The sequence below is a fragment of the Nomascus leucogenys genome, chromosome 4 (genome assembly GCF_006542625.1).
Source record: "Nomascus leucogenys isolate Asia chromosome 4, Asia_NLE_v1, whole genome shotgun sequence".
Taxonomy (NCBI): domain Eukaryota; kingdom Metazoa; phylum Chordata; class Mammalia; order Primates; family Hylobatidae; genus Nomascus; species Nomascus leucogenys.
In genome coordinates, this window is record NC_044384.1 from 26398667 (window position 1) to 26420547 (window position 21881).

The 21881-nt window shown below is 37.3% G+C and overlaps 1 protein-coding gene across 1 annotated transcript in view; it reads right to left on the reverse strand.

The window, feature by feature from the left end:
• Positions 1–21881, reverse strand: part of DCC (DCC netrin 1 receptor) — a 1198282-nt gene that overhangs the window by 215898 nt on the left and 960503 nt on the right. Inside the window, exons 13-14 of the mRNA XM_030810404.1 lie at positions 17503–17644; positions 1173–1283 (exon numbers count right to left, since the gene is read on the reverse strand). Of these exons, the coding sequence (XP_030666264.1) occupies positions 1173–1283; positions 17503–17644 (253 nt within the window). The remainder of the gene's footprint in view (positions 1–1172; positions 1284–17502; positions 17645–21881) is intronic.

Consider the following 21881-nt stretch of genomic DNA (forward strand, 5'->3'; position numbering starts at 1 on the left):
CTTATATTTAATTTATTAATATATAAATCTTATATGAATCCTAATATCCTACTGATGAATGATTCAGGACAACTACCAGCTAAGCAAATAAAGTCGGTTGTCTTTTATATCAAGAAAAGGTAATGATAATATCATAAGCAAGTAAAAAAATTACATATAGATGTTTTTCAAAAGCCTCATAAAAAAGCAAGAGAAGCTATATTATATAGTTACAGTTCATGATTACTATTATAAATTACACTGATTCTTGTGAACGAAATGGTTAAGGTCAATTATTCAAAATAAAATAAATAGAAAACATCTTATTTCAGATGATCTTGAAGACAAGTAACTTGTTATGAGGACCATGATTATTGCATAATCAATGCTATGTCATTCATGGGCTAGCATTATTTACATGGCATTTTGTTTTTGTTTTTTAACCATTTTTCTTTTTCTATTTCTTCTTTCTTTTTCTTTTTTTTTATTATTATACTTTAGGTTTTAGGGTACATGTGCACGATGTGCAGGTTTGTTACATATGTATCCGTGTGCCATGTTGGTTTGCTGCACCCATTAACTCGTCATTTAGCATTAGGTATATCTCCTAATGCTGTCCCTCCCCCCTCCCCCCACCCCACAACAGTCCCCGGAGTGTGATGTTCCCCTTCCTGTGTCCATGAGTTCTCATTGTTCAATTCCCACCTATGAGTGAGAACATGCAGCATTTCGTTTTTGGTCCTTGCGATAGTTTACTGAGAATGATGTTTTCCAGTTTCATCCATGTCCCTACAAAGGACATGAACTCATCATTTTTTATGGCTGCATAGTATTCCATGGTGTATATGTGCCACATTTTCTTAATCCAGTCTATCGTTGTTGGACATTTGGGTTGGTTCCAAGTCTTTGCTATTGTGAATAGTGCTGCAATAAACATACATGTGCATGTGTCTTTATAGCAGCATGATTTATAGTCCTTTGGGTATATACCCAGTAATGGGATGGCTGGGTGAAATGGTATTTCTAGTTTAAGACTATGTTTTCACTAATGTTTCCCTGTTGTGTTTTGCATGTGAACATATAGTAAGAATCAACGTTCCCAAAGTTGGAGTTCATTCCTTTTTTAAGAGACTTTTTGAAGCTGAGTTAACAAGAAGATAATCAGAGTGATAGTAACTGGGAAAAAGTCTTACCATCTAGATCATTCTCTGGAGTCTCTGCAGTATACCAGTTGGAAGGTGGTCCAGTACCATTGACTGTCATGGCTGACACCTGGAAACTGTACTGACTTCCTTTCTCCAGTCCTATGAAAGAATTTTCCACGGGGGGGAAGAAAGTTACTATGCACCAAGTATTCCTACCTGGGTTTCAAAAAGCTTCAGCAAAATTGTAACAATAGTGAACATGCTTTACGTTGTTTGTGACTGTTGTGGTAATGATTATTTTGACTAAAAGAGTAGAAATATCATAGCAAGAAATCAAATTAATTTTTATACATTATGAGTTTTTCTCCAGTTTATAAAAATGTGTCCATGTAAATAGCCTCAGGGCAGACACAGAATATAAAATATAAATGATGAAGAAATAATCAAAAATTGCATGGATCATTTTTCCTCACTGTTCAGAAGATTCATGTCTATAAATCAAGAACAGTCAATGTAAAAATTTATGTCTCCATCATTCATTCAAGGTCTGGGAATATGTTTTCTTTAGGCCAAAAATCAAGAATCCAAAGACAATGCACTTCAGAAGAAAATATTAGGGCTTTTGTCTCTTAAAACCAGCTTTCAAGAATATTTTGTTTTGCATTAGCTTCCACACAAGAGATATAGAAAATCAATCCCTACGATGATTTTGGTATAATATTGTGCACGATGATCACATTAGGGCTTATTTCAAAATGCACAGAGAACATAGGTAAACTAGAGACCACATGGATCATTTATCTGATATACGAAAATTTTTGATGTAAGTGACTTTCCTCTTACAAAAAGCTGAAAGTAGCTCATTAACATGATAAATTATTGTAAAACAAATGATATTTGTGAAAAGACCATAGGACAGTTTTGAGGCTCAGACTAAATGATCAACTCCTTAAACCTCAAGGAAGTAAACAACCCTGATAAAGACAATAATGTAACTGTTATCCCCCATTCATCTGAAATAGTGCAAATATTTGGTGTCAAGAAAAAAAATACATAATAAAAGAAATTACGCTCATGTACAAAATTACATTTGAAGATTTTTTGCATAGGAAGATGAATACTTAGTAGTAAGGGGAACTCAAACTTACTAATAGGAGATGGTATTTTAAATAATGGTTAGAAAGGATTAGTTATTGTCAAAGAACAAACGGTTGCCTTCAACAGACAGTACTATTAGACCATTTGATACATTCACCTACATAATGATATCTATAACACAAATTTCTGTCCTCTGAAGAAGCTTCTAATTTTATAAAATAGACTAGAAGCTCCATGAAGACATATATTGAGACTGTCATTGGTGCTCTTGTCTTTGTTATTAATATTATTCAGGTTTTAATTGTATATTCATAGGGTCCACAATAGTATCTGAAGCAGGGAAGATGCACACACAAAACAACACTTGAAAAATCCACTAAAACTAAAACTTAACATAAAGAAAACATTAGGTTAATATACAGCATTCAACCACATCAACAAGATGGCAAAGAGATGCTTCGAACATAAGGCCTTTGTCATTCCTTAAGTAGGCTCATGCTCACTTTGATTTGTTAACATGGCATTGATCTAATTTTGTTCATCTTTTTCACCATTTCATAGGCACTGTTGTTGATTACAGAGGCAGAGGGGTTACAGAGATTTTCTGGGAAATTAAAAAATTAATAGGGAGAGAACCCTGAGAAGAAATGGTTACCTACTCATAACAGCTTATGTCTTTCATAATGCTCTTATTTAAAATAAAGTTCTAATCCATCAAAAATGTACTCTTGGTCGGGTACGGTGGCTCATGCCTGTAATCCCAGCACTTTGGGAGGCTGAGGCAGGTGGATCACGAGGTCAGGAGATCGAGACCATCCTGGCTAACACAGTGAAACCCCGTCTCTACTAAAGATACAAAAAATTAGCCGGGCATGGTGGCGGGTGCCTGTGGTCCCAGCTACTCAGGAGGCTGAGGCAGGAGAATGGCGTGGACCCGGGAGGCAGAGCTTGCAGTGAGCAGAGACCGCGTGCCACGGCACTCCAGCCTGGGTGACAGAGTGAGACTCCATCTCAAAAAAAAATATATATATATATATACTCTTGTGTTATGTAGAAGTTTAACTTCATTTTTCTTTAAAATGAATAAACAATCATGTCAATACTGTCTCCAGTGATTGATTTGAAATACCCTCTGTGATGGTCAGTTATATGTACCAGCTTAGGTAGGCTACAGCACCCAGTTATTCAATCCAACACTAATTGAGGTATTGCTGTGAAGGTATTTTGTCAATAGGACTAAAGTCCATATATAGTTGACTTTAACTAAGAGATATTTCTGTAGTCTATTTGGATGGCCCAGATTCAATCAGATAAAAGACCTTAAGTGCAGAACTGAGGTTGCCCTGAGGCAGAAATTCTGCCTTGCCATGGCTGTGGACTTAGCTTGAGAGCTCCAGCCTGCCCCTCTTAATGGCCTGCCCAGTGATTTTGGAATTGCCTGGTCAGCCATCATAACCACTTAGACCAATTCCTTGCAATACTTTTCTTAGTATGTATTTCCTGCTGGCTCTTTCTTTCTCTGGTAGAAATCTGACTGATGTACCTGTTTTAAGTAAAACAAAGTCTGCTAACAACTTGAAGTTATCATTACAAAGCAATTTAGATCTTTGTTGGTTTAAAGTCTGTTTTATCAGAGATTAGGAATGCAACCCCTGCTTTTTTTTCTCTTTCTTACCATTTTCTTGGTAAATATTCCTCCAGCCCTTTATTTTGAGCCTATGTGTGTCTCTGCAAGTGAGATGGGTCTCCTGAATACAGCACACTGATGGGTCTTGACTCTTTATCCAATTTGCCAGTCTGTATATTTTAATGGGGCATTTAGCCTGTTTACATTAAAGGTTAATATTGTTATGTGTGAATTTGATCCTGTCATTATGATGCTAGCTGGTTATTTTGCTCATTAGTTGATGCAGTTTCTTCATGGTGTCAATGGTCTTTACAATTTGGTATGTTTTTGCAGTGGCTGGTACCAGTTGTTCCTTTCCATATTTAGTGCTTCCTTCAGGAGCTCTTGTAAGGCAGGCCTGGTGGTGACAAAATCTCTCAGCATTTGCTTGTCTGTAAAGGATTTTATTTCTTCTTTGCTTATGAAACTTAGTTTGGCTGGATATGAAATTCTGGGTTGCCAATTCTTTTCCTTAAGCATGTTGAATATTGGCCCCCACTATTTTCTGACCTGTAGTGTTTCTGCAGAGAGATCTGCTGTTAGTCTGATGGGCTTCCCTTTGTGGATAACCCGACCTTTCTCTCTGGCTGCCCTTAACATTTTTTCTTTAATTTCAACCTTGGTCAATCTGACCATTATGTATCTTGGGGTTGCTTTTCTCAAAGATTAAAAAAAAAAAAAAAAAAAAAAGAAGGGCATTACATAATGGTAAAGGGATCAACGAAACAAGAAGAGTTAACTATCCTAAATGTATATGCACCCAATGCAGGAGCACCCGGATTCATAAAGCAAGTTCTTAGGGACCTACAAAGAGACTTTGACTGCCACTCAATAACAGTGGGAGAGTTTAACACCCCACTGTCAATATCAGACAGATCAACAAGACAGAAAATTAAGAAGGCTATTCAGGACTTGAACTCAGCTCTGGACCAAGAGGACCTAACAGACATCTACAGAACTCTCCACCCCAAATCAACAGAAAATACATTCTTCTTAGCACCACATTGCACTTATTCTAAAATTGACCACATAAATGGAGGTAAAAAACTCCTCAGCAAATGCAAAAGAATGAAAATCATAACAAATAGTCTCTTAGACCACAGTGCAATCAAATTAGAACTCAGGATTAAGAAACTCACTCAAAACCACACCACTACATGGAAACTGAACAACCTGCTCCTGAATGACTACTGGGTAAATAAAGAAATTAAGGCAGAAATAAATAAGTTCTTTGAAACCAATGAGAACAAAGACACAACATACTATAACCTCTGGGACACAGGTAAAGCAGTGTTTAGAGGGAAATTTATAGCACTTAATGCCCACAGGAGAAAGCAGGAAAGATCTAAAATTGACACCCTAATATCACAATGAAAAGTACTAGAGAAGCAAGAGTAAGCAAATTCAAAAGCTAGCAGAATGCAAGAAATAACTAAGATCAAAGCAGAACTGAAGGAGACAGAGACACAAAAACCCTTCAAAAAAATCAATGAATCCAGGAGATGGTTTTTTGAAAAGATTAACAAAATAGACCACTAGCCTGACAAATAAAGAAGAAAAGAGAGAATAATCAATAGACACAATAAAAAATGATACAGGGGAGATCACCACTGATCCCACAGAAACACAAACTACCATCAGAGAATACTATAAACACCTCTATGCAAATAAACTAGAAAATCTAGAAGAAATGGGTAAATTCCTGGACACACATGCCCCCTGCCCACTGCAAGACTAAACCAGGAAGAAGTCGAATCCCTGAACAGACAAATAGCAAGTTGTGAAATTGAGGCATAAATAGCCCACCAACCAAAAAAAGCCCAGGACCAGATGGATTTATAGCGAATTCTACCACAGGTAAAATGATGAGCTGGCACCATTCCTTCTGAAACCATTCCAAACAAAAGAAAAAGAGGGACTCCTCCCTAACTAATTTTATGAGGCCAGCACCATCCTGATACCAAAACCTGGCAGAGACACAACAAAAAAAGTAAATTTCAAGCCGATATCCCTGATGAACATCAATGTGAAAATCCTCAACAAAATACTGGCAAACCGAATCCAGCAGTACATCAAAAGCTTATCCACTGTGATCAAGTTGGCTTCATCCCTGGGATGCAAGGCTGGTTCAACATATGCAAATCAATAAACATAATCCATCATATAAACAGAACCAAAGACAAAAACCACATGATTATCTCAATAGATGCAGAAAAGGCCTTTGATAAAATCCAACACCCCTTCATGCTAAAAACTCTCAATAAACTAGGTATCGATGGAATGTATCTCAAAATAATATGAGCTACTTATGACAGACACACAGCCAATATACTGCATGGGCAAAAGCTGGAAGCATTCCCTTTGAAAGCCGGCACAAGACAAGGATGCCCTCTCTCACCACCCCTATTCAAAATAGTATTGGAAATTCTGGTTAGGGCAATCAGGCAAGAGAAAGAAATAAAGGGTATTCAAATAGGAAGAAAGGAAGTCAAATGGTCTCTGTTTGCAGATGACCTAATTGTATATTTAGAAAACCCCATAATCTCAGCCCAAAATTTCCTTAAGCTGTTAAGCAATGTCAGCAAAGTCTCAGGATATAAAATCAATGTGCAAAAATCACAAGCATTCCTATACACCCATAATAGACAGCCTAATCATAAGTGAACTCCCATTCACAATTGCTACAAAGAGAATAAAATACCTAGGAATACAACTTACAAAGTATGTGAAGGACATCTTCAAGGAGAACTACAAACCACTGCTCAAGGAAATAAGGACACAATCAAATGGAAAAACATTCCATGCTCATGGATAGGAAGAATCAGTATCATGAAAATAGCCATACTGCCAAAAGTAATTTATAGATTCAATGCTATTCCCATCAAGCTACCATCGACTTTCTTCACATAATTAGAAAAATAAAAAACTACTTTAAATTTCATATGGATTCAAAAAAGAGCCCACATAGCCAAGATAATCCTAAGCAGAAAGAACGAAGCTGGAGGCATCAGCTTCAATCTATACTAGCTATCAATCTATATTATAAGCTACAGTAAACAAAACAGCATGGTACTGGTACCAAAACAGATATGTAAAGCAAAGGAACAGAACAGAGGCCTCAAAAATAACACCACACATCTACAATCATCTGGCCTTTGACAACTAGAGAAAAACAAGCCATGGGGAAAGGATTTCCTATTTAATAAATGATGTTGGGAAAACTGGCTAGCCATATGCAGAAAACTGAAACTAGACCCCTTCCTTACACCTTATATGAAAATTAACTCAAGATGGATTAAAGACTTAAATGTAAGACCTAAAACCATAAAAACCGTAGAAGAAAACCTAGGACATAGGCATGGCCAAAGACTTCATGACTAAAACACCAGAAGCAATGGCGACAAAAGCAAAAATAGACAAATGGGATTTAATTAAACTAAAGAGCTTCTGCACAGCAAAAGAAAGTATTATCAGAGTGAACAGGGAACCTACAGAATGGGAAAATAATTTTTTAATCTATCCATCTGACAAAGGGCTAATATCCAGAATCTATAAGGAACTTACACAAATTTACAAGAAAAAAAAAAATCCCATCAAAAAGTGGGTGATGGATATGAACAGACAATACTACTACAAAAGAAGACATTTATGCGGCCAAAAATATATGCAAAAAAAGATAATCACTGGTCATTAGAGAAATGCTAATCAAAACCACAATGAGATACCATCTCATGTCAGTTAGAATGGCGATCATCAAAAAGTCAGGAAACAATAGATGCTGGAGAGGATGTGGAGAAATAGGAATGCTTCTACACCATTGGTGGGAGTATAAATTAGTTCAACCATTGTGGAAGATAGTGTGGCAATTCCTCAAGGATCTAGAATCAGAAATACCATTTGACCCAGCAATCCCATTACTGGGTACATACCCAAAGGATTATAAATCATTCTACTATAAAGACACATGCACATGTATGTTTATTGCAGCACTATTCACAATAGCCAAGACTTGGAACCAATGCAAATGCCCATCAATGACAGACTGGATAAAGAAAATGTGGCACATATACATCATGGAATACTATGCAGCCATAAAAAAGGATGGGCTCATGTCCTTTGCAGGGACATGGATGAAGCTGGAAACCATAATTTTCAGCGAACTAACACAGGAAGAGAAAACCAAACACCACATATTCTCACTCATAAGTGGGAGCTGAACAATGAGAACACATTGACACAGGGAGGGGAACACCATATACCAGGGCCTGTCAGGGAGTGGGGGGCTAAGGGAGGGATAGCTTTAGGAGAAATACCTAATGTAGATGACAGGTTAATGGGTGCAGCAAACCACCATGGCACGTGTATACCTATGTAACAAATCTGTACTTTCTGCACATGTATTCCAGAACTTAAATTATAATAATAATAAAAAGAAAGCTGCTTAGAGGCCATCTAGTGTATTGTAAGTATTTCCCCAAAGGGATCTCACCCGGCCAGGCCAAACTATTTATCAGAGTATCCCTTCCAGCCATATACCGTAGGGGAGCTCTTCATATCTTCCTTTCTATTACATCTGCAGTGAAGTTTTAGCATCCTGTAGAGATTAGTGCCTCAGGTCACTCTGAAAATCCTGCCAAATGTCTTTGAAGTATTATATTTTATCTTTAAAACACCTTCGACTTTGCTGGGCTGTGGAATCTAACTACAAACACCTAAAAAAGCTAGGTTAAGTATAAAAAAATTTAAATATGTATATAGAATCCCATTATTAAGGAAAATCTTAAGTAATATCTAGTCAAATGGCTCATATAATGCTGAATATCTAACAAAGTATCCCCGTAAATAAAGCAGGAATACTTTTGTTGGGTGAGAAATTCACCAATGGAGATAACTCACTTTCAAGTTTTGCTTTTTAGAAAAGTTCTTAGATTGCACTGAATCTGATTTACCATGGTATCACTTACAGATAGACTGCACTAGTTTTATCCTAGTGGGATAAAAACAAATTAAGTTTCTCCTATAAAATACGTTTCTCCAAGACTTTGGATTCTAAATTCAGTACCTTTTGTATCAAACCTTTATCAAGAAAATTAAACTTGTGATCCTTTTTTTATACCCAAGTAAGTGCATGATATAAAGCAGAAGCAGAAATTTTGGCTTTTCAGAGAAGCAGTCTGGACATTACTTTTAGAATTCCAGGTTTCAGGTGGCCCTGCTTCTATGCTGTGATTTGGTTTGGAAAATTTTAGATGTATTGGAGGCCCTTTTAATAGCTATTTCCCATCTAAAGTGATTAAGTAATAATACATGCTTCCGCTTTATAGTGTTTCTTGCGAGGGTCAAATGAAAAATTGCTTGTAATAGTAATTTATAAAATCAAGCGTTTCATAGATGTAATGATAACTGACATTGGTACAGTCATTTCCAGGTTACTTTTTTGATTTTCAAATACCCTGGGATTTTGGCATAGAAGACATGATTGGTCCCATTTTAGAGACAAGGATAATAGGGCTCAGAGAAATTAAGCTAAGGTATTATGGTGTTTTAATTAAAACTTGGACTATCCTTGTGTAAAGAATCTTGGCTCTGTTCTCTCTTGCTGGACACCTTCAAAGGCCCACACGCCCTATGCTACAACCCAAGAGAGACATTAGCAACAAATGTAAAGCACTATGCAGGCATGGAAGAAATATCTGTTTATGATGACTACATCAGACTTGAATAATAGGCAGGTAGGGAGGTTAAAATTGATGATGCTGTTATTTTTGACAGTGGATCAAGCTAAGAAATCAGTAATATCCAAAATTCAGTCTCAAGAAGAGTTAATTTATTCTCTTGCTTAGAAATGCGGCCGGGAGCAGTGGCTCAAGCCTGTAATCTCAGCACTTTGGGAGGCCAAGGCAGGCGAATCACTTGAGGTCGGGAGTTCCAAACCAGGCTGGCCAACATGGTGAAACCCCGTTTCTACTAAAAGTACAAAAATTAGCCTGGCATGGTGGCGCATGTCTGTAATCCCAGCTATTCAGGAGGCTGAGGTGGGAGAATCACTTGTACCCGGGACACAGAGGTTGCGGTGAGCCGAGATCATGCCACTGCACTCAACCCTGGGCCACAGAGTGAGATTCTGTCTTCAAAATAAATAAATAAATAAATAAACAAACAAACAAACCCTATTAGAAAAAAGAGATATCTTCCAGAGTTATACCAACAATGACCACCACCAAGCAACTTTTGGGGACCCCAACTCTGATAGCTGATATCAGAAGATCTTTCAATGTTGCTTTCCTTCCCTCCCTTTCTTCTTTTCTTCCTTTTTACTTCCTTCCTTCCTTTCCTCTCTTCCCTTCCCTCCTTCTTCCTTCCCTTCCTTCCTTCCCTCCTTCTTCCCTTCCTTCCTTGTTTCCTTCCTTTCCTTCCTTCTTCCCTTCCCTCCCTTCTTCCCTTCCCTCCTTCTTCCCTTCTATCCTACTTCCCTTCCTTTCTTCCTCCCTTCCTTCTCCCTTCCTCTCCCCACTCCCTCCCTCCCCTTCCTTTCCCTTCCGTCCTCTCCCCTCCCTTTCCCTTCCTCTCTCTCTTTCATTGGAGGTGGAGTAAAGAGAAGCCAGTCTGTAATTAAAAGCTTTTTTTTTTTTTTTGAGACGGAGTCTTGCTCTGTCGCCCAGGCTGGAGTGCAGTGGCACAATCTCGGCTCACTGCAAGCTCCTCCTCCTGGTTTCACGCCATTCTCCTGCCTCAGCCTCCCGAGTAGCTGGGACTACAGGCACCTGCCACCACGCCCGGCTAATTTTTTGTATTTTTAGTAAAAACGGGATTTCACTGTGTTAGCCAGGATGGTCTCGATCTCCTGACCTCGTGATCTGCCCACCTCGGCCCCCAAAATGCTGGGATTCAGGCTTAAGCTACTGCACCCGGCCAATTAAAAGGTTTTTTTGTATGTATATTTTGAAAAGCTGTTATCTTAGATCTAGTTCCTGAACTGGGATAATAGGAATATTTTTAAAAATTTAAATAATTTGGCCATGAAAGCGTTTATTTAATCTGTTCCAGAGTTAGTCAGCTCCTCTAGCTGTATGGTAATCTTTTTTTTTTTTTTTGAGACAGAGTCTGGTTCTGTCGCCCAGGCTGGAGTGCAGTGGTGCCATCTCCGCTCACTGCAAGCTCTGCCTCCCGGATTCATGCCATTCTCCTGCCTCAGCCTCCCGAGTAGCTGGGACTACAGATGCCTGCCACCACACCCAGCTAATTTTTTTTTTTTTTTTTGTATTTTTAGTAGAGACAGGGTTTCACTGTATTAGACAGGATGGTCTCGATCTCTTGACCTCGTGATCCGCTTGCCTCGGCCTCCCAAAGTACTGGGATTACAGGCATGAGCTACCGCGCCCAGCCCGCTGTATGGTAATCTTTAAGTTTTATTGTCCAATAGACATCTTTTTCCATCCTTGTGTTTTTCTCCTATCCCTTTTAATACTGATACAATCACGAATGCATTGCCTATGGTAAGAAACACATTATTTACAGTTTAAGAGGTAAGAGTATAGGTTTTCTATTCAGGCAGTATTAGTTTTGAATTTTCATTCCATTATTTATTAGCTGGGTGACCATGAAAACCAGGCCTCTTTGTTTACTTCCACGCCCTCATCCATAAAATGGGGATACATAAATAAAAACTGTCATAAAGATTAAAATGGAAAACGCATGTATAGCTTTTAGCATAGTGAATGGTTTGAGTTCAGTAAGTAATAATATGGCTGTTATTATTGTTGTAAATGTTAAACACTGCTTTTAATGTTAATTATCTTTTATAAAGTTATATAACAGGCTTAGTCACTCACAATAAAGTGAACTAAAGATGACAACATGCATAGTGAAAGGAGCGCATAATGAGGAGTTGGAACACACACAATTCACCTGAGATCATCTCCTTAACTAGTGGAGGACCTTAGCCATATCACCCTCCAGACCTGTTATTTCTTCTGTAAAATAAGCAGTTTGGCCGGGCGTGGTGGCACACGCCTGTAATCTCAGCACTTTGGGAGGCCAAGGAGAGCGGATCACCTGAGGTCAGGAGTTCGAGACCAGCCTGGCCAACATGGCAAAACCCCGTCTCTACTAAAAATACAAAAAATTAGCTGGGTGTGGTGGTGCATGCCTGTAATCCCAGCTACTGGTGAGGTTGAGGCAGGAGAATCACTTGAACCCGGGAGACACAGGTTGCAGTGAGTCGAGATTGCACCACTGCACTCCAGCCTGGGCAATGAGTGAAACTCCATCTCAAAAATAAATAAATAAATAAATAAATAAATAAATAAATAAATAAAAATAAAACCAAACCAGTTTGGATGAAACGAATCCTGTTTCCTGCTATGTTTGTCAGGATCATAAAGTTCAATCTCAATGTGTGTGTGTGTGTGTGTGTGTGTGTGTGTGTGTGTGTCCTAGATGCTTCTAAGTATACCTTTATTGTAAAGGAAGTACGGTGTAACTAGCGATGCTTTTCATAGCTGTAAAAAATTCAGTTGTTGAAAGTTGATTATCTCTGCAGGTTTCTATCCTGAATGCTAAGTGTCCTCAAGCTCTGTAATTCTTATGTTCTATTTCTAATTTTTAGACCTTCTAGTAAGAGATGGCATATTATTCAAACAACACAATTTCCCCAATGTTAGCCCTGTTATAAAATTGCTATGCTATTATTTCAATTTTTCAGTCCATAAACTATCAATGCATCTTTATTATTATGTTTATTATATATTGACCATGAAACACAAGAAAACTCTTAAATTCAATTCAAACAACCTTCCCTGAAGAGCAGTCAAAAATTAAAAACGTTTTAAAATTTAGTTGACATGGGTTCTCACAATAAACCTGATAGCAGCAATTTCAATTCTTGTTATAACTCTGAATTACTTTGTTACTGCAGATGTCTCATTACTCTCATGAAAAAAACACATGCACACAAAAAACACCTGTCTAACAAATAGAAGATTGTAAAAAAGGAAATGTTTGGGTATCTACACCTGAATATTTATAACATACAAATGGAGCATTCTGAAATTTCCAATTTTTTAAACAGCCAAATCAATAAATCCATGTATCTTACAGGTATTAAAATCACAGGATCAAATCCTTTACATTTTATAGTGCTGTGGATTTATATGGAAAACCAATGACTTTTGCTTACAACAGTGTGCAAGTTGCTAGATATATCCTGGGGACATGTCTAAACCACAGCCAATCTACCAGTGTCAAGTGCTCCCTGGTTCCTTAACGTTTTGTAGCACTGAAGACATATATTCCCACAATGTCTAGCAATGCAACAGGTGTTTCCGTGGCCCAGTCACAGAGCAGGGGAGAGGAGGGAAGGATTTTCCAAAGCTATTCAAAAAAATTGTAACTATATGATGCTGTTCATTAACTCTTTTTATTGCTTTAGTTCAAATTTAGAAAGAGTATATATATATACATACATATATATATGTTTGCAGTAAATCTCAGGCATAGTCGCACATATAACTGCTCATATTTTGTTTGCATTCCTAAATCCTTTATTATAACTCATGAAATCAAGATGTAACAATATGAATAAAGCCTACACATTTTGGATCCAAATTCTTACAGCTCTATAAAGATGCAAATGAGCATTTGTGAACTGTTCCTAATGACTAATTAATTCACATCACTTTTCTTTTGGCTGGAATGATAATAAACCAGAGTGGTGATGGGTTACCTCATGCTGATTAGAAGCTCTAATTGTCACACATATTTTAGATGAATGAAAATATAGAACTGAATTATTTATTTTTGAATAAGTAAAGCTTATTGGAAGATACAACTCAAAATGATTGTCCTTGAGAGGAAAAATAAAAAAAGGAGTCTGTAGTAGTTTGAATGGTATCCCCCTAGAATTCGTGCATGTCTGAAGGATCAGCATGTGACCTTACTTGGAAATAGGGTCTTTACAGTTATAATTAGTTGATGATCTCAAGATGAAGTCATCCTGGATTTCAAGTGGGCTCTATCTCTAATGTCCTAATTGGGAGAGGAGAGAGGCCAGGCACAGTGTCTTATGCCTATAATCCTAGCACTTTCGGAGGCTGTGGAGGGAGAATGACTTGAGGCCAGGAGTTTGAGACCAGCCTGGGCAACAAAGCAAGACCTTGTCTCTACGAAAAATTTAAAAAATTAGCTGGGTGTGGTGAAACACACCTGTAGTCCCAGCTGCTCGGTAGGCCAAGGCAGGAGGATCACTTGAGCCCAGAAGGTCAAGTCTGCAGTAAACTATGATCATGCCACTGTACTCCGGCTTGGGTAAGAGAGCAAAACCCTGTCTCAAAAAAACAAAACAAAACAAATAAAAAAGGAAGAGGAGAGAACACAGAGAGGAAAGTATAAAAAGATGGAGGCAGACATTAGAGCAATAAATCTACAAGCCAAGGAAGACCAGGTACTGCCGGTAACTCCAGCAGTTAGGAGAGAGGTGTGGGCTGGGTTCTTCCTCAGAGCCTACAGAGGGAGCTGAACCTGCCAACACCTTGAGTCAGACTTCTGGCCTCCTGAACTATGAGAATAAATGTCTATTCTTTCAAGTTATGAAATTCGTGGCATTTTGTTTTGGGTCTCTGCTGGTGAGAAGGCTAATAGTTGCTGCTCTGTGTTTTTTCAATGATTTTACCTTAAACAGAGGGAAAGTCCTAAATGTTGTGTTACTTAGGGAGTCAGAATCTTCATTTGAAAATACTAAACTGAATTTGTTAACTTCCATTTGCCAAAATAACTCATAAGGACTAAGCAATTAACGCTAGCAAATTCTATTGGCCATGAGGCTACTATTCTTCATTTGTTTTCTGGACCACTGTTTTCTAAGCCATTCAGATGATACTAAGTTAGCATTAGTGGGAAGAAATCTTCAATTTTTGAAAGCAAAAATAGTAATATTTTTAACTTACTGTTTTTCATTTTGCATATGCAATTAAAAATACCTATCATATTGTTACAAAGTAAGCAATATTCACGATCAACATTTTGGTATACATATTATTCTAAATATTTTTATGTGAATGCTTTTTTTAATAAATATGAGCTCTTGAACTAATACTGACTTAAAACTGGGGTATTTGCTTACTATGTTTTAAATAATCATAATTTACTCATGATTTAACATTTTTACACTATTTCATTTAAATTAGACATATAGTATTCCAAGATACAATTGTGTCTGAATTTTCTAGGTAACTCCCTATAGTTGGATATTTAAGTTTTTAAAAACACTATTTGCTATTAAAATAATATGACAATATGCATCTAGCTAAAAACTTTGCAAAAATATCATTGCTTCCTAGGATAAACTCTTAAAATTTGGAAACCTGGGTCATATCTTTATGAAAAGAAAATTATACATACAGACATACATCCACATACACATGTATATACCTCTGTATAAAATACATATATATATATATATACACATTGCTTTCCAGAAAGGTTATAGACATTTTCTGTCCCACAAACAGTGTATGAGAGTTTACATTTCTCATATGCTTTCCAGAATGGGATGCCCTCATTTATTTTTATCTTTATTACTTTAATCAAAGGAAAATGCTAACTCATTTTTATTTTAATTTGCATTTCTCTATTTGCTAATGAGATTGAACATTTTATCATCTTTATTGGCTGCATATAGTTCTGTGAATTGACGTCCAATCATTAGCTTTTTTACTGGAATATTCATCCTTTAGTTATTTTATAGTAAGAAATTAATTTTATATTCTCAATGTTTATCATTTGAGAAGCAAAAGCAATGATGATAAAGTTTTGAGGCTTCAAATCTGTATGTCTGGAATGGCTTGGATTAAATTATCCTTAGTGTCTCTTCTACTCTAATATTAAATCTTAGAATCCATACTATTTTTAGCAAGATTTTTCAATTTTGGTGATTTCTCTCAAAGTAAAAGTCATATTTTACCAAATATCCTAATGAACACATGTTCCTCACTTTGATTATTTTTACCATCTTCCCCATTACTTTGTCAGGGGAAAAAACACATAGGATATTGGCTTTTCAAAATCTTTTAAAATTATATGGTAAATGTCACAACTTTCTGTTAGATTCAACCATTCCCTGCCTCAGAGATTTTGTCCATATTTAAAACATAATTTTTGGCAATCTACTTTGGAAGTGCTCTGGCCATTATGCTAAAATTATATAGGCATAAAAGACAACCTGAGAGAAAAGAAGAAAAAATACATAAACAAGTTACTTTCAAGTCTCTGACTGTAGGCTGAACAAGAAGCTTATAATGTGTGTGTGTCATGATTTCAAATGGAAATTCACTGAGTATCTGGCGTAGAGAAAAGGAATACATAAGGGATTACTTTCTTTTTTCTCACTTGCAATGGTAGTTTAACTCATCTATAAATTGTAAGTCATGTGCTTTATGGTTTGTATGTCGTCCTGAACCAGTTTATGTGCCACTTCAGTCGCTCAACTTCATCTACCCAGCTGTGTCATGAGCCACTCTATATGCTTTGCTTGCCAAGTTTCTGGCAGTAGCTCAAGATGTTCCTAGGTTTGAAAAGCCCTGATCTCTGATCATACCCTAGGCCAAGCCACCATCACATAAAATGCTGATTGACAAAAAGACACCTATGTGTCTGCAGAGTCATCAGAAGCTCTGGCTTCACCGGGGACTGCCTGGGAGGTGCAGAGTAATCAGTAAGCTGTTGGTGAACTCAACCAGTGATAAACAAGAGAGCAACTGCTCACACCTTCTATCCATGGATTGTGAGATAGTTCATGCGGCTTCTCAAGAGACACCCAGGAGACCTAGCAAGTGCTGTGTTTACCCCGATGTTGTGGCCACCACAGATGGATAATGTACCACCATTGTCTGTTTTCTCTTCTTCCCTGGATCGCTTTCCTTGTTCTCTCATTCTTGTTTTCCTGAACTTATAACTTTAAAGGTATTACCTTGAAAGCCTTGCCTCATTCTGTTTTCTAGGAACCTGAGCTGATGTGAATTAAAGGTTGGAGTTATTACATACATGATTATTTTATAAAATTTAAAAAATATATTCTTTACATGCAAACTGGGTCCAGTTTTCATGGAGAAGTTTGATCTACTCTGAATTCTATCAATATTGCTGCAAAACTGAATTTACTTTATATTAGCAGAAAGTAGAATAATCTCTCTCTTTATTTTACAATCTACCCTTTCCTTCAGTTTTCAACCCATTCTCACCCCTGAATATTGGTAGAGGGGAATCAAAGTGATTGAAATTGGAATGATTTCATTAGATGACTTTTAAAAGTTATTAGTTAAAATGTTAAGTTTTTAGATAGCAGATGCTTTTGTTGAATCAGCAATGCTGAGAAACTAGTATGAATAAAAGTTTTATGAAACATGTATTAAGACGATGATCCAGAGAGAAATATATAGTGAAAACATTATAGAGAATGTAAAGTTAAAAATATAAAGGTTGTTGTTGTTCCAGCCAATAGATGTCACCTGCCAGGATGCCAGGAAAAAAATCAATGTTCCTTTGGAGTGAGAGTATATTTTATTCCTAAAGCATTTAATTCATCAAAACCTTGCAAGACTACACCATGTGAACACTGACCTGTGAATAGGTACCAGAGGTTGTTTGGCTCCAGTGTTTCCATCTCACCCCTGCGGGTCGTCTTTCTGTGTCGAATTTTATAGCCGGTAATAAATCCATTTTGTGTTCCTGACGGAGGAGGCAGCCAGCTGACTTTGATACTCTGTAAAATAATAGATGTAAATTAAAACATTGAAGAAAGAAAGGACAACAGGACAGGGTCAAAGAAGTAACCCAAACATAAGTGTGAAGAAAGCAGAGAAGCAAGAAGTGTTAGCGATTGCCACTTAAAGACAAATTAAATTCATTCTTACAATCTGATAGCATTCTTATTTGTCTGGTTTTGACAAAAACACACAATTCCTTTGATTGAATGTATTATTACCTCTCCTTTGCATATGCTGCTAAAATGACAGTAAAATATTCTAAATGGTATAAAGCCATAAAACAGTAGAAAATAAGGCTATATTGCATGAGAGATGTCAACTAATATTTGGAAGGTGCAAACTGGAGGGAGATATGGTGTATTAGTCTGTTCTCACACTGCTAATTAAAGACATACTTGAGACTGGGTAATTTATAAAGAAAAAGAAGTTTAATGGACTCACGGTTCCACATAGCTGAGAAGTCTCACAATCATGGCAGAGGGCAAAAGAGGAGCAAAGACATGTCTTACATGGCAGCTGGCAAGCGAACATGTGTAGGGGAACTCCCCTTTATAAAACCATCAGATCTCATGAGACTTATTTACTATCAGGAGAACAGCACAGGAAAGACCTGCCCCCATGATTCAATTACCTCCCAACGGGTCCCTCCCATGACAGGCAGGAATTATGGGAGCTACAATTCAAGATGAGATTTAGGTGGGGACACAGCCAAACCATATCATAGGGTGACTGAGCCAAAGAAGAGAGCCTGAAAACTAAATACCTTAAGAGGCAGTAACGAAAAAGCAAGGCAATGAAAAGCACGACAAAAGTCAGGGATGCCTGGACATTGTTCCTCCTTATATAACTTGGAAGGGAGGACTTCCAAGCATAATGTTGAAAGAGGGGAAGGACTGAAAGTCATTCAGATCAGGTTTCTACCCACACCCAGTAAAACCAGGCTACTAACACTCCCTGACCTTGGAGGTGTTGGTAGCTTTATCCTCTGTGGATATTCAACTCAGAGGCCAAAGATTCAGAGATATTAAACACAGGAGAGAACAGGGATGTAGGCAAGGGTAATTAAATTAAAGATGTGAGCTACCCATGTCTTGTTCCTTCATATGATACCTAGAGCAATGGTGACCAGGTATATGCTCCTTGGGTAGAATATCAGATAATCCTTCTCTAGAGAAAATTATAACCTTTGCCCCAGAGTTAAAAAAACAGTCATATCCCCGATCAATTCCCCAACAATGAGGCTACTACTGATATGGACAGGAGACAGGGAAATACTGGGTAGAAGAAGGTGGTTCTCCAGCAAAAGGCCCCACCCTCAAGCCTGGAAACCCACAGCCCTAAATGGAAACAGTCATTCCTGTTTTCACATGCAAATGTTGCCTTTTGGCCTGCCACGTCCCCCTATCCTGTACCTATATTAACCCCAAACCCCGGGTTCCACAAGCAAATGAGCAGACTAGCAGAAGAGCGGAGGAACAGAAGAGCAGTGTGGCAGAAAAGAAAAGAAGAGAAGGAGCATCTGAACATTGAGAGGAGTTCAGCTGGGGATGATCAGGTAGGAGATCAGCCATGGGACCACCAAACTCCAGGGTGAGATCATCTTCCCACTCCATCCCCTTTCTAGCTTCCCATCCATCCTGCTGAGAGCCACCTCCATCTGGCAATAAAATCCCCCACATTTACCATCCTTCAATTTGTTCATGTGACCTGATTCTTCCTGGATGCTGGACGAGAACCCAGGTACCAAGAGGGCACTGAGCTGGTTAACACTTAAGCTGTCTGCAGATGGTAGAGCTGAAAGAGCACTGTAGCACACTCACTGGGGCTTTGGGAGTCACAGACACCCACCCCTAGATGCTACTGTGGGCTCAGAGACCAAAAGTGCTCACCCCAGCTCCTGCCCATCTGCATGCTCCCTGTCCCATAAGGGATTTGAGGGTGCAGCAGCCAAACAGACAAGTCACACATCCTGCAAGGGGGGTCAGTAACTCTCCTATTTCACTACTTAATAAGTCCAACTCAAGTGCCAAAATCTGTAGTTTAAAATCAGCTTTTTCATAGTTCATTTTAATGTAAACTGACAATTTAAGACTACCAGACATCAAAGAAGGCCCTTAGCATAAAGGAAAGTGGAAAAAATAATACATAAGAAGATAAAAGCACCTGAAGGAAACATCAGTAATGCAAAGAATGAAATCCAAAAAGAAGTCATTAATACCCTGGTAATCTAAAAAATGATAATCCATCCATCAACAGGATAAAAACACAAGAATATTGAAAGATTTTTAAAAACTTATTACAAATATAGTTTGATTGCACAAGTTAAATATTCAATAGATAAGATGGAAGATGAATTAAAAGAAATCTCTCAAAATTCAGTGGGAATAAATTATCACATGAAATGGGAGAGAAAAGATAACAAATTAGAGATTTGGTTCTCAATTTCCAACACCCCTGATAAGATGAGAGAATAAAAAAAGCAGGAAAAATAAAAGGTAGAAAATTAGCAAAAATGATAAAATGACCCCTTTCCCAATAAAACGTTACAAAACTGGAATACTTGAGACTCTAGTCTGAAAAAGATTGTGGAATATCAAACAAAATAAATGCAAAACAGATCCATTTCAAGGCACATTACTGTAAAATACTAGAGCCTCATGGAGAGTGGGGAGGGGATCCACAAGTTTCCAGAATGGAGGGGAAGAAAGCAGGTCACATAAAACATGATCAGCAGTAAGAATGGCATCAGATATCTCAACAACACTTGATATTAGAAAACCACAGAACATTACTCATAAAATTCTAATCTAGGATTTTAAGTCTAGAATTTTATGTCTAGTCAAATAAGGAAGCATAAAGATAATATAACACAAGTATAAGAATATATGCTAAGGACAGTATAGGGATACTTCAGATATACATGGTTTCTAAGATATCTGTTTGTGTTTTCCTTAACAGGAAGCTAATGAAAGATGTGTTCCAGGAAAAGAGTGCAATCTGAAAAAAAAAATATATTTAAAAGGCAACAAACACCGATGAAGACAATGAAGAAAATTGTAATGTGACAGAAGATGTAATATGATGAAAAACCAGACTCAAAAGAGTACATACTGTTTAATTCCATTTATGTGAAGTTAAAGAATAGGCAAAACTAATCTACAGTATGAGAAGTCAGAATAGTCTAAATAGTTGTTCTGGGTTTTGATTGGAAATAGGTACGAGGACACTTTTTGGGGTAATGGAAATCTGCATATTCATTTCATGTTTGTTACTCAGATGGATACAATTGTCAAAATACATATTTATGGGCTGAATTTTGCCCACCAAGAGTCATATGTTGAAGTTATAACCCGTGTACCTTAGAAGAATCTGACTGAATTTGGAGGTAAGTCCTTTAAGGAGGTCATGAAGTTTAAATTAGTTCACGAGGGTAGGTCTTAAATATGACATGATTGGTGTCTCTAAAAGAAAATTAGGACACAGATATACACAGAGAAAAACCATGTGAAGATACTACAAGAAGGTAGCCATCTATAAGCCAAGGAGTAAGGCCTCAGAAGAAACCAAATGAAATCTACCAACATACAGATCTTGGACTTCTAGCTTCAGTAACTGTGAGAAAATAAATGCCTGTTTTTTAAGCCACACAGTCTGCAATATTTATTATGGCAGCCCTAGAATACTAGTATATTCATGAGACTGAACGCTTAAGATTTATAATTTCATTTATTTTAATTACACCTCAACAAAAGAAGGAAGAGGAGGAGAAGCAGCAGTAGAAAAAAGAGAAGAGACTGGGGAAGAAAATGAGGATAGAAGTGTGTCAGCACCAAATCCTGACATAAAAATAAATCAATAGATGATATCTAAAAATGATGAATTAAAACTGGTAAACTAAGAGACATCTAAATAGGTAGATTAATGAGAAACATAAAGGTAAATGTCAGAAAAAGAAAAGCAAAACAGCCAAATATCATAAGGCAGTCTTTAGGGAATGGAGGCAGGGTTTGGGGAGGGGAAAGAAAGGGCCTATTTGTTTTTGTAATATGCTTGTTAGTACTATTTAATTTAAAAAATAATGTGCATATAATACTCTGAAAATATTTACATTAAATTTTAAAATAAGCACAGAAAGGTTTTTTGTTTGTTTGTTTTTTGTTTTTTTGTTCTGAGGTGGTAGAAACAAATTACTGGCTGCTAGAAAGAATCCAGACACAGCTGGGTGTGGTGGCT